The 14,264-nt window shown below is 49.4% G+C and overlaps 1 protein-coding gene across 2 annotated transcripts in view; it reads right to left on the bottom strand.

Annotated features, from left to right (window-relative positions):
* The window catches only part of ANGPT4 (angiopoietin 4), a 49,870-nt gene that overhangs the window by 18,043 nt on the left and 17,563 nt on the right, over positions 1-14,264 (bottom strand). For both annotated transcript variants that reach the window (XM_017895696.1, XM_017895697.1), the window contains exons 2-3: positions 2,377-2,532; positions 490-611 (exon numbers count right to left, since the gene is read on the bottom strand). In XM_017895696.1, coding sequence (XP_017751185.1) covers positions 490-611; positions 2,377-2,532 — 278 coding nt within the window. The remainder of the gene's footprint in view (positions 1-489; positions 612-2,376; positions 2,533-14,264) is intronic.

Here is a 14,264-nt window from a genome sequence, read left to right as displayed (position 1 = left end):
AAAGCTGTTAAAATTTATGAGATAAATAAAAGAAGGAGGAAAGGAAGGAAGGAAAGGGAAAGAGAATTAGGGTGTCCTGGGCCCCAGGAAAATGCCTATCCCCTGTCCCACCCAGTGCAGGGGCCAGGCAATGTGCCTGCTTGGCCCCTAGCCCAGCCCCATACCCAATCTCATTTCCAGCCTCAGTCTGGGCTGCAACCCTGGTTTCAGTCCTTCCCCAGCAGGGGCTATTCCCAGCTCTAGTTTCAGCCCTAACTCCCAGAATACCTCCTTGCCCCAGTCCTAATCCAAGCTCCTAGTTCTGGCAGCAGGCTCTATCGCAGACACCAGGCCACGTCCAGCTTCCGGTCCTGGCTCCAGCCTCAATCCCAGCACTGGTTCTGGTGCCCGCCCTAGGTCCTAAATAGTCTATCTATTTAGTCTACCTAAAACTGTCTTGTCTGCACTCCAGCCCCAGCCCCTGTCCCTGGGGCCAGGTGCCACACCCACCTGTTTTGGCCCTGAAGCTGCTGGAGCTTCTGCCTCTGTAGCAGCAGCTGGTTCTCCAGCTTGTTGGTGGAAAGGAAGGTCTCCGGCATCTGGGCATCCATTCTTGATGTCTGGTTCAGGAGCTGCCCCAGCAAGCAGAAGCAGGTAGGGGGCTACGTAAGTACTACAGGAGCCCTGCCCAACCACCCACCTGCCCACAGGCCCTGCCACTTCAGAAACTTACCCATTTCCACTCTCTCAGTCATAGTTCCTGTGGTTACTCCTTCACAGGCCCTGACTTAGCTTATGATCTGCTTCCTAAATTTGCCTTTCTCCATCACTGCAATGGCAGCTCCATTCTCCCTGCTGCTTAGGCCCCAGGAGCCATCATCCTTGTCCCCCACATCCAACCCATCTGTAGGGCCTCTCTGCCCTGCCTTCCAGGTGGTACCTGACCACTTCTGTCCTGCTCTGTGGCCCTCACTCTGGCCCTGGACTCCTCCCTCGCTCCCTGCAGTCTAGTCTCTACTCAGCAGCCTGGGACCGCCTCTTAAAACATGTTTGCTCTGTTCAAAAGCTTCCTGTGGCTCCCATCTCATGCAGCAGAAATGCCCCAGTCCTCACCATGGCCTGCAAGGCCCTGTGGTGTGATCTGTCCCTATGACTTCTCCAGCCCCTTGCCTGCCACTTTCCTCCTGGTCACTCCAGCATATGGTTCTCCTGATGTTCTTGAACCCGCCAGCATGTCCATCCTCCCTCTGGGCCTTTGCATGTGCTACATCCCCTGTCTAGAGCACTCTCTGCAGTAAGCCTTGCTGCAGCTCTACCTTCTCTGTGGCCCTTCCTGGCCTTGCTGTACGAACTTGCAGCTCTCATCCCTCCCACCACTCCCAGTGCACCCCGCTCTTGCTCTCTCTTTCGTGCTATTTTCTCCTTAGTGCTGTCACTGGCTAACATATACAGCCATGTCTTGCTTAATGACTGAAAAATGTAAGAAGGTCATCATTAGGCAATTTAGTCATTCTGCAAACATTATAGCGTGTACTTACAAAAATCTAGATGGTATAGCCACCTGCACACCTAGGCTATATGAGGCAGCCTGTTGTTCCTAAGCTACAAACCCATGCAGCATGTGACTGCAATACTGTAGGCAGTTATAACACGGTGGGAAGTATTTCTGTATGTGTATCTAAACACAGACAAGGTACAATGAAAACAGCATATGATACTCTTATGGGACCGCTGTTGTCTATGTGGCAAGGTGTTGACTGGAACACTGTTAAGCAGTGCATAACCATGTATGTCACCCATCTTTTCGTTTTCAGGGGAAGCTCCACAGGAGTAGGAATGTGTGCCTGCTCTGTTTCCTGCTATATACTAGAACCAGTCTTCTCAAGCAGTGCCTGGCACACAGGGGATCAAACAAACAAATGGGCACAAACTTGTGTCTATTTGTTACTCACTTTTTCATCCACTGACCTCCCTACCCTTCGTTTATTCACTAGTTCTTTCCCTGCTCTTTGCTGCTCAGATACCTCCTCTCTCCAAGTCCTTGGCCCCAGGAGCCCAGGGAAATGTTTCTTATCCATCTTCCCCTGGTGCATTGTAAGCCCTCTGAGGGCAGGGGGGCTGTGCTACTATACCCCTCATCCCAGTGCCCAGCACAGACCTGGGCACTGAAGTTACAGAGGCAGAAAAGCCAAACCCAGCATCCATCCCCCAGGGCTCACAGCTTGGAGGGAGATTGTTTTATGAGAAGGTCATCAGGGAGGAGGGACCCAGGGGGCTACAGGCCCAGAGGAGGCCTTGACCCTACCCAGGGTCAAAGATCAAGATAAGATGACTGGGGCTATGAGCAAGCCTGGCCAGCCACAGGCCCTCAGTGCTCACTCAGTCACCCTCTGTTACCTGAGCCTCCATGTCGGTCAGCTTGCGGGTCTGGGCAGTGGTCTGGTTCAGGAGGCTGGTTCCCAGCTCTAGCATGGGGGCCGTCTGATTCTGGGCCATTTGCTGCTGGACCTGCACCAGCTTCGACCTCAAGATCATCTTGATGGCCCTCTCTAGCTGTGGGAGACCATGGGCTGGGGTCACGGGGGAGGGGCTGGGGGAAGCCCCCTGTCCCTCCCACGTGTCATCATGGGAGGGCACTGAGCAGCCACATGAGGCCTCCCTGGCTCAGAACATGCCAGGCCAGGTCAGGCCACCATTACCTCTTGCCTGGACTATCCCAGTAGGTTTTTCCCTGGGAGGGATTTATATGCCTGTTTTGTCTGCCTCTCTGCTTCCATCCTTGTCCCCTGCACAGTCCATCCCCCACTAGGCAGCCAGAGGGATCCTGCTAAACCTAAGTCAAGTCACACTCCTCCTCTGCTCAAAATCTTTCCAGGGTTCCTATCTCACACAGAGGAAAAGCCATGGCTGCAGGTTCCTCCATGACTGGGCCTGCCACTGCTCTCTCATTCCTCTCCTATCCCCCTCTCTGTCACTTACTTCAATCCCGATGCAATGCCTCCATGACATCCCTCCAACGAAGCAAGCATGCGCCCACAAGTTGTTCCCTCACTGTTCCCTCTGGAATCCTCCCCCAACCCTGATCCCCATCTGCATGGCACACGCTCATGCTGTTTCAGCTTTCTTCATACCACTTATCACCACCTGACTTTTTAAAATCACTACCTCTGTTTTTATCTGTCTGTTGTCTGTTTCTCTCTCTAGAATGTCAATTCTATGAAGCCAGGGACTTGGTGTTGCTCACTACCTTGTTTCTGTGTTTAGCACAATGCGTGGTGCACAGTGAGTGCTCATAAATGTGTGTTCAATGAATTGATGAAAAAGGGGAAACAGCAAGGGTCAGAGCACAGCGCCCAATCGCATGCCCCTTCCCCAGCTTCCTCGGGGCGAGCCAGCCAGCAGGGAGTGGGAATGCATCTCTCTGTTGTACAAAGAGTTTGCAGGTCCATTGGCCAAACTGTGCTTTCGATTTTCAGATCTCCTCCATCTGCCAAATGGGGCTGGTCTGGCCAGTCTCCAAGGGTTCTCCCAGCTCTGATGTTCTGGGATCCCACGTGCAAATGTTCATTTCTTTGACAGGGCTGCTCCTTTCCCAAGGGCAGGAGAGCTGGTCTGGCATGACACCAGTATCCTGTTGTAAAGGTGAACAGTCTGTTCTCAGGGCTCAGTGCCTGCAGGCAGAAAGCCGGCTCCCATCCACCATTGCCTCTCCATTCGGCACACATGCTGGCCTCTCACCACGCCCCCTACCCCCGTCCCTGGCTCCTTCCCCGGCTCCTTCCCTTGCCCTCTCACTCAATCTTTCAGAAGGTCCAACTGGACAGCTCCCAGGGTCTCTGGAAGATGGTTGCTCCCCGGGAGAGGTGGTGACCTTGGCTTGGGCCAGGCTCCAGCCACTTCCTCCTTCATCTCTTCTCCCCTCTTCCATCTTGACTGTTCACTCCCATCCCTTCCTCACCCTGGAATGTTTCAAAGGGAGCAAGTTCCATTATCAAATCCTGGAGCGGGTGCTTGTAGGCGGTAGTAGTACTGGTTACAGCTGTGTTTCTCAAAGTGTGGTTCTTCTGAGAGCTCATTAAAAATGCGAATTTCCAGGTCCTACCCCAGACCTCCTGAACCGGAAACTCTTAATGATGCCCAGACATCTGTGGTTAACAAACCCCCTGGCTGAGTCAGATGCTTGTTCAAGTGTGAGAGCCCTTGATGCAGAGATGGCAACGGAGACTGAAAACCAGAGAGACCCCCTTCCTTCTTTCCCTGCATCATTAGCCCACCCCCTCCCTGCAGCACACAAGCATGCGCTAACAGCTCCCATCTAAAACTAACTCCACAGCCTCCCTGGCTGCTTCTCCAATTTCTCTGATCTCCTCAACACAAAACTTCTACAAGTTGTCTCCATTTTCTCACCTCCACACCCACCCTCACTTAAAAAAAAAACACAACGTTAATAATATAATGATGTTACATTTCACACATACAAAAAAGCATAGAGGCCAGGTGCAGTGGCTCACACCTGTAATCCCAGTACTTTAGGAGGCTAAGGAGGGTGGATCATTTGAGCCCAGGAGTTTGAGACCAGCCTGCGCAACATGGCGAAACTCCATCTCTACTAAAAATACAAAAATTAGTGAGGCATAGTGGCACAAGCCTGTGGTCTTAGCTACCCAGGAGACTGAGGCAGGAGGATTGCTGGAACCCGGGAGGCGGAGGTTGCGGTGAGCTGAGATGGCACCACTGCACTCCAGCTTGGGTAACAGAGTGAGATCGTGTCTCAGAAAAAAACAAACAAACAAACAAAAAAAAAACAAAAAAAGTATAGAGAATAAATATAACCCATAGTGTTCATTCTCCTGTATACCTCCAGTCACGTCTCTCCATCCTGGGAGGTCCCTTTGCCTCCTGGGGTCTCACTGTTGCCCAGGCTGGAGTGCAGTGATGTGATCATGGCTCACTGCAGCCTCAAACTCCTGGCTTCAAGCAATCCTCCCACCTCCCAGATAGCTCCCAAATGGGTGAGCACCACGATGCCCCGTTCCCCCTTTGCTCTTTAATTCACCTTGTCATAGATAGCCCTCCTTGTCACTGCACTCAAGGGACACTTTTGTGTCCTCGTCTTTCTTGACATCTCAGGAGTGATCACCTGGATGGCCACTCCCTGTTGCTGGATGACTTCCCCCCAATCCTGGCTTCCTCCTAGCCCCTAATCACCCACTCTCTGACTCTTCCTTTACAGACTTCTACATGGCAGGGCTCCCACGGCCCAGTCCTGGGTCCTTGTCTCTATGTACATTCACTCCCTAGGTCAGGGGTCCTTAATGAAGAACCACAGGCTCCATGAACTTGAGTGAGAAAAAAAAAATCACATTTTTTTGTCCACTAATCTGCAATTAAAATTTGGCATTTCCTTCAGTTATGAGCTTAGGTCACAAACCACAGCTGTACTAGCAGGTCCTGATAGTCATTACCAATAGAAATCCCAAATATTTTCATATCACAACACATTCTTACAGTATCTTAAGACATTGTTTTTACTCACTGTGACTTTGGAATTATGGACATCAGACCCACCACTGGATAATGCTGTGCCTGATCGCAGATTTTATCTTTCATATTTTGCTTATGATTTTCATATTACTGAGTGTTCCTATGCTTTGATTTTATCCATTTCTGAGAAAGGATCATTAAACTTCACCAGGACCAGATGCCAAGGGGTCTGAGGCTCCAAATGCATCAGGGTCCTGCCCGAGGTGCTGAGATCAGTCTTTGGAGTTCCGCATACCCCTGCCTGATGGGGCCATCACCATCTCCCACCCAGACTTCTCCCCTGCATGTCCCCAACTCACCATCTCTGCATGGTTTCCATGAGCATCTCGAGCCCAGTGTGAAACTCTTCGATCCTCAGCTCCCACTGCCCCTGTCTCTGCAACTCCCACCCCATTCTTCCAAGTCTTTCCCATCTCAGGAAACGGCCCCACCCAGTTCTGAAGCCCCAGACCCAGACCTCAATCTTAACTTCTCTTTTCCTTAGCGGCCACACTCAACCCACCAGTAAGTACTGCCCACTGTGATCCCAATGTGGATTTCAAATCTGTTTACTCGCCTTATTCTGGGCCAGGCTTCCCTCCTCCCCATGGGTCTGCCTTTTTGTGCCTTCCTACCTCTAACCCCTCTGTCAGCTCCCAGGAGATTCTAATGTGTGGCTGGCTGGGCGCACCGGCATGGATAAGGACAAACACAACGACACCGAGTTTGGTCTCAGGCTTTTTCAGACTTCATTGACCTCCTAGAACCTAAATTATAAAACAGACATCCAGGTACTGAGCACCTGTTCCAAGTGGTCAAACAGCAAATTCATACCTGAGGTGAGACTTTCCCAGGCATCTTCCCCAAGCTTCTTATTTGCCTGAACATGGACAAACTGAGGCCCAGAAGTCTTGCCTAAGGTCACCATCTGGCAGGCTAGGCACTAAGACTCCTTGCCTGAGGGTTACAGAGCTGAGCTGGTGATTCAGGGCAGCTCAGTGTCCTCTCGAGTGATTGGAGATCCCCAAGCACCTCACTGGTCCCCCACTTGTCCTGGAGTTGCGAGTGGCTGGGCAGGGCAAAGGCTACCCACAGCTGAAGCCCATCACCCAATTTGCCACACCCGCCCACCAGCACAGGCCCTGGGATGGATAATCTGGGCCAGATGGGCTCAGTTAGGCTGAGCTGGGCTCTGGAGGCTAACATTGGCCTGGGTGGTGGAAGCCGGGTCTGGCCCACGGCTCAGGCATCAGCTGGAAGGGCAGGGGACAGATCCCAGTGGAGGAACTGACCCAACATGGGATTTACTGCTCTCTATGCCCTGCACCAACTCCAGGATTAGACCTGCCCCTTCTCCATCACTCTCAGGCTGCTGAATTCTCAGGCCTATGATGGGTAAAAAGGCCTGACCTCTTATCACCCTTCCAGCCGGCAAAGAGGCTGAACTTCGGTCCCTGGTATACCGCCCCCTCCCCTTGGCCCTGGGTTTGAGTTCTGGCTCTGCCATACTCTCATTGTGGGCCCTTGGAGAGTACCATGTTTCTCTGAGCCCCACTTTACAGATCTGTGTCACGGGTCAGCACACTCTGCTCCTTGCTGGGGAGAGGGCTTTTGAAAAGGGTCTTGAAGGAAAGGAAAGAAATTTTCACAGGCAGGGGCTGGGGGAGGAGGGGTGATCCAGACAGATAACAGATACAGATCCATGGCCTCCGTGGTCAAGGAGATCTGCTCAAGCCTGCTTCTCTCCTGCATTATTTATATAAAATGGACATCAATTGGTGAATGGAGAAATTGCAGTTCACCCATGCAATGGACTACATTAAGCAATAAAAAGGAAAGAAACATTGATGTGTGCAAACACACAGATGAACCTCAGATGGATCATGACTGAAAAATATGCAACTCCAATGGTTCCACACTGTAGGAGTCTATTTGTATGACTCTCTAAAAATGTCAGAATCTGTGATTGCCACGACCTGGGTCCGGGGGGGTAGGGATTGATTGTTAAAGGACACAGGGGAGCTTTTTTGGGATATTGGCAATGTTCTATGTCATGATTGTGCTGGTGGTTACATAACTGTATACATCTGTCAAAACTCATGGAACTGTGTGAGAAAAGGGTAGATTTTGCTGTAGGTGTGTCCTATCTCAATAAAACAATGCCCCAACACAAGGTTCTATAAAATGCCCCAGATATACATATGTAACAATAAATAGGTTTCCTCCAGTGAACCCCCTCACCCTCTCTGAGTTTCATTCATGCGCTCATTCAGGAATTATTCCTTTTTTTTTTTTTTTTTTTTTTTTTTTGAGATGGAGTCTCGCTCTGTCACCCAGGCTGGAGTGCAGTGGCCGGATCTCAGCTCACTGCAAGCTCCGTCTCCTGGGTTTACACCATTCTCCTGCCTTAGCCTCCCGAATAGCCGGGACTACAGGCACCCGCCACCTCGCCCAGCTAGTTTTTTTTGTATTTTTTAGTAGAGATGGGGTTTCACCATGTTAGCCAGGATGGTTTCGATTTCCTGACCTCGTGATCTGCCCGTCTCGGCCTCCCAAAGTGCTGGGATTACAGGCTTGAGCCACCGCGCCTGGCCAGGAATTATTTCTTGAGCACCTACTATGTGCTCATCCTGTATTAGGTACTAGATAATCAGAAATGAGCAAAATTAGTAAAGTTTCTGATTCCAGGGCACTTCAACTAAATATATCAGTTGCACTGAAACCTCGATGAATGCTATGAAGAAAATATGTGGGGATGTAGGCAAGTTTAGCCGGGATAATGGAGAAAGCCCCACCAGAGAGGGCCATCTGGGCTGAGAGGCTGAGAAAAAGCCAGGTTTGGGAAAGTCAGGAGGGAGGGAATTCCAGACAGAGGAAAAGGCAAGTGCAAAGGCCTTGAGGTGGGAGGGTGTCTTGTATTTGAGGATCAAAATGAAGATGAGTAACAATGGTATGCCCTGCATCTATCTCTCTCCCATGGAAAATGGTGCATGAGGTTCCTGCTTGGGAAAAGCATTTTATCAACTGCAGATAAAAACGAACGTAGAGAGAGGAGCGCTTTGTATGGATGGACCTGCGTGTGAATCACAGCTCTTAGCTTACTGGCTGTGTGACCTCAAGCTGAGGGCTCTACCTGTCTGAGCCTTTTCTCTAAAAGAAGATAATCATAGCACCTTCCCCTGGGTTGCAGGGAACATTCCTGAGATGACTCTGGTTGTAGTTACATAATGAACGCATGACAAATTCTGGTATTTCTGGGCCATAGCTTACTATGTGTCAGGCCTCTGAGCTGAAGCCTGCACGGATACATCCAGATGGCCTGAAGCAATTGAAAAACCACAAAAGAAGTGAAAATGGCCGGTTCCTGCCTTAACTGATGACATTACCTTGTGACATTCCTTCTCCTGGACAATAAGTCTCTGGAGCTCCCCACCGAGCACCTTGTGACCCTAGCCTCTGCCCGCCAGAGAATAATCCCTTTTAACTGTAATTTTCCACTACCTACCCAAATCCTATAAAACTGCCCCACCCCTATTTCCCTTTGCTAACTCCTTTTTCAGACTCAGTCTGCCTGCACCCAGGTGATTAAAAAGCTTTATTGCTCACACAAAGCCTGTTTGATGATCTCTTCACATGGACGCATGTGACATTTGGTGCTGAAGACCCCGGACAGGAGGACTCCTTTGGGAGACCCGTCCCCTGTCCTCGCCTTCACTCTGTGAGGAGATCCACCTATGACCTTGGGTCCTCAGACCAACCAGCCCAAGGAACATCTCACCAATTTCAAATCGGGTAAGCAGTCTTTTCACTCTCTTCTCCATCCTCTCTCACTACTGTTCAATCTTCCTGTCCTTCCAATTCCAGTTCTTTTCCTCTCTAGTACAGTCAAAGGAGACACATTTTATCTGTGGACCCAAAACTCTGGAGCTGGTCACAGACTCGGGAAGACGGTCTTCCCTTGGTATCTGATCACCACAGGGACTCCTGCCTTGGTCATTCACCCACATTTCCTTGGTGGCAAGTCAATTACAGGGATGCCTGCTTTGGATGCTCACCCACATTACAGCCCAGGGCTGCTCACCACCCCTTCTCCGNCGCATGTGACATTTGGTGCTGAAGACCCCGGACAGGAGGACTCCTTTGGGAGACCCGTCCCCTGTCCTCGCCTTCACTCTGTGAGGAGATCCACCTATGACCTTGGGTCCTCAGACCAACCAGCCCAAGGAACATCTCACCAATTTCAAATCGGGTAAGCAGTCTTTTCACTCTCTTCTCCATCCTCTCTCACTACTGTTCAATCTTCCTGTCCTTCCAATTCCAGTTCTTTTTCCTCTCTAGTACAGTCAAAGGAGACACATTTTATCTGTGGACCCAAAACTCTGGAGCTGGTCACAGACTCGGGAAGACGGTCTTCCCTTGGTATCTGATCACCACAGGGACTCCTGCCTTGGTCATTCACCCACATTTCCTTGGTGGCAAGTCAATTACAGGGATGCCTGCTTTGGATGCTCACCCACATTACAGCCCAGGGCTGCTCACCACCCCCTTCTCCGTGTCTCTGCCTTTCTCTTTAAACTTACCTCTTCACTGTGGGCAACCTTCCACCCTGTAATCCCCCTTCTTCTCTCTTAGCCTGTACTCTCAAGAACTTAAAACCTCTTCAACTCACACCTGACCTAAAACCTAAATGCCTTATTTTATTCTGCAATACCACTAGTCCCCAATACAAACTCGACAATGGTTCTAAGTGGCCAGAAAATGGCACTTTTGATTTCTCCATCTTACGAGACCTGGATGATTTTTGTCAAAAAATGAGCAAATGGTCTGAGGCGCCTGACGTCTGGGCATTCTTTTACACATTGGTCTCTTCTTAGTCTCTGCTCCCAATATGACTCATCCCAACTCTTTCTTTTTTCTCTCCTGTCTTCAGTCGCCACCCCAAGCTCTGAGTCCTTTGAATCCTCCTTTTCTACGGACTCATCTGACCTCTCCCCATCTCCCCCAGGCTGCTCCTCGCCAGGCCGAGCCAGGTCCCAATTCTTTCTCAGCCTCCGCTCCCCCACCCTATAATCCTTCTTTCACCTCCCCTCCTCACACCTGGTCTGGCTTACAGTTTCGTTCAGCGACTAGCCCTCCCCCACTTACCCAACAATTTCCTTTTAGAGAGGTGGCTGGAGCTGAAGACATAGTCAAGGTTAATGCTCCTTTTTCTTTATCCGACCTCTCCCAAATCAGTTAGCGTTTAGGCCCTTTTCTATCAAATATAAAAACCCAGCTCAGTTCATGGCCCGCTTAGCTACCCATAGACGCTTCACAACCCTAGACCCAGAGGGACCAGAAGGCCTCCTTATCCTTAATATGCATTTTATTACCTAATCTACTCCCAACATTAGAAAAAGCTCCAAAAATTAGATTTCGGCCCTTAAACCCCACAACAGGACTTAATTAACCTTGCCTTCAAGGTGTACAATAATAGAGAAGAGGCAGCCAAGTGACAACTTATTTCTGAGTTGCAATTACTTGCCTCTGCTGTAAGAGAGACCCCAGCCACATCTCCAGCACACAAGAACTTCAAAACACCTAAGCTGCAGTGGTCAGGTGTTCCTCCAAGACCTCCTCCCATGGGATCTTGCTTCAAGTGCTGGAAATCTGGCCACTGGGCCAAGGAATGCCTACAGCCTGGGATTCCTCGTAAGCTGTGTCCCATCTGTGCGGGACCCCACTGGAAATCGAACTGTCCAACTCGCCCGACAGCCACACCCAGAGCCCCTGGAACTCTGGTCCAAGGCTCTCTGACTGACTCCTTCCTAGATCTTCTCGGCTTAGCAGCTGAAGACTGACGCTGCCTGATCACCTCAGAAGCCTCCTGGATCATCACAGATGCTTTAGGTAACTCTTACAGTGCAGGGTAAGTCCGTCCCCTTCTTAATCAATATGGAGGCTACCCACTCCACATTACCTTCTTTTCAAGGGCCTGTTTCCCTTGCCTCCATAACTGTTGTGGGTATTGACGGCCAGGCTGCTAGGCTCCTTAAAACTCCCCAACTTTGGTGCTAACTGGGACAACATTCTTTTATGCACTTCTTTTTAATTATCCCCACCTGCCCAGTTCCCTTATTAAGCTGAGATATTTTAACCTGGACAAGTCTTATAGGCTGGTCCAAGATCTTCGCCTTATCAACCAAATTGTCTTGCCTGTCCACCCCATGGTGCCAAACCCATATACTCTCCTGTCCTCAATACCTCCCTCCACAACCCATTATTCTGTTCTGGATCTCGAAGATGCTTTCTTTACTATTCCTTTGCATCCTTCATCCCAGCCTCTCTTTGGTTTCACTTGGACTGACCCTGACGCCCATCAGCCTCAGCAATTTACCTGGACTGTACAGCCACAAGCGTTCAGGGACAGCCCCTGTTACTTTAGTCAAGCCCCTTCTCATGATTTACTTTTTTTCCATCATTTCCACCTATTCTTCCACTGAAACTTCCACCTGTCAATCTTTTCCCACACAAGGCAAATGGTTCTTGGACCGAGGAAAATTCCTCCTTCCAGCCTCACAGGCTCAATCCATTCTATTGCCCTTTCATAACCTCTTCCATGTGGGTTACAAGCCACCAGCCTGCCTCTTAAACCTCTCATTTCCTTAGCCGGGCGAGGTGGCGGGCGCTTGTAGTCCCAGCTACTCGGGAGGCTGAGGCAGGAGAATGGCGTAAACCTGGGAGGCGGAGTTTGCAGTGAGCTGAGATCTGGCCACTGCACTCCAGCCTGGGTGACAGAGCGAGACTCCTTCTCAAAAAAAAAAAAAACAAACAAACCTCTCATTTCCTTTAAGACATTTACCCTGTATTTCACTCCATCCTTGGCTACCTTCCCCTTGCTCTTCAGACTCTCCTCCCAGGCCCTCTTCTTGTTTGCTTATACCCAACCCTGTAAATAACAGTGAATGGTTGTTCATAGATACTCGACACTTTCTCATACACCATGAAAATTGAACCCCCACCTCTAGGCAGTTACCCCATCAGTCCCCATTACAACCTCTGACAGCTGCCACCCTAGCTGGATCCCTAGGAGTCTAGGTACAAGACACCTTTTAGTACTCCTCATCTTTTCACTTTGCATTTCCAGTTTTGCCTTGCACAAGGTCTCTTCTTCCTCTGCGGCTCCTCTACCTACATGTGTCTACCTGCTCATTGGACAGGCACATGCACACTAGTTTTCCTTACTCCCAAAATTCAATTGGCAAATGGGACCAAACAGCTTCCTGTTCCCCTCATGACACCAACACTTCACTACTATTTTGTTTTGTTTTTCTTATTATTAAAAAGGCAGGAATAGGCCTCAACTTACTCACTGCTGAAAAGGAGGACTCGGCATATTTCTAAATGAAGAATGCTTTTTTTTTACCTAAATCAATCTGGCCTGGTATATGACAACATAGAAAACTCAAGGATAGAGCCCAAAACTTGCCAATCAAGCAAATAATTACACTGAACCCCTTGGATACTCTCTAACTGGATGTCCTAGGTCCTCTCAATTCTTAGTCCTTTAATACCTATTTTTCTCCTTCTCTTATTTGGACCTTGTGTTTTCCATTTAGTTTTTCAATTCATACAAAACTGCATCCAGGCCATCACTAATCATTCTATATGACAAATGCTCCTTCTAACAACCCCACAATATCACCATTTACCCCAAAATCTTTCTTCAGTTTAATTTCTCCCACTCTAGGTTCCGATGCTGCCCCTAATCCCTCTCGAAGCAGCCCTGAGAAACATTACCCATTATCTCTGCATACCACCCCCCAAAATTTTTGCCACCCCAACACTTCGCCACTATTTTGTTTTCCTTTTCTTATTAATATAAAAAGACAGGAATGTCAGGCCTCTGAGCCCAAGCCTGCAAGTATACATCCAGATGGACTGAGGCAACTGAAGAAGTTTCACTTCTTCACAAAAGAAGTGAAAATGGCCGGTTCCTGCCTTAACTGATGACATTACCTTGTGACCTTCCTTCTGCTGCACAATGAGTCTCAGAAGCTCCCCCACCAAGCGCCTTGTAACCCCTGCCTCTGCCTGCCAGAGAACAACCTCCTTTAACTGTGATTTTCCACTACCTGACCAAATCCTATAAAACTGCCCCACCCCTATTTCCCTTTGCTGACTCCTTTTTCAGACTCAGTCTGCCTGCACCCAGGTGATTAAAAGCTTTATTGTTCACACAAAGCCTGTTTGGTGGTCTCTTCATATGGATGGGCGTGGCACTATGTAGCTGTTAAAAACAATAAGGTTGATGGCTGGGCATGGTGGCTCACACCTATAAGCCCAGGACTTTGGGAGGCTAAGGTGGGTGGATTGCTTAAGCTCAGGATTTAGAGACCAGCCTGGGTAACATGGCGAAAACTTGTGTCTACTAAAAACAGAACAAAATTAGCTGAATGTGGTGGTGTGTGCCTGTAGTCCCAGCTCCTTGGGGGGCCGAGGCAGGAGGATGGCTTGACTGCAGGAAGTGGCTGCAGTGAGCTCTGATCGTGACACTGCGCTCCAGCCTGGGTGACAGAGCGAAACCCTATCTTAAAACAAAACAAACAAAAAAGAATGAGGTTGAGCTGCATCAGGTGCTGGTCTGAAAAGATGTCCCCGTGATGCTTGTGAGTGAAAAAAAAAACAAGAGGCAGAACACTACCTACAATGTGGATCCATTTGTGTATAAGAATGATCCAAATGGTGTATTTCTTTTTTTCTTTTTTTTTTTTTTTTTTTTT

The sequence above is a fragment of the Rhinopithecus bieti genome, unplaced genomic scaffold (assembly GCF_001698545.2).
Source record: "Rhinopithecus bieti isolate Rb0 unplaced genomic scaffold, ASM169854v2 scaffold_27016, whole genome shotgun sequence".
NCBI classification, from domain to species: Eukaryota; Metazoa; Chordata; class Mammalia; order Primates; family Cercopithecidae; genus Rhinopithecus; species Rhinopithecus bieti.
The sequence above is the reverse complement of the archived record's forward strand: the minus strand, read 5'-3'. Positions and strand labels throughout refer to the sequence as shown.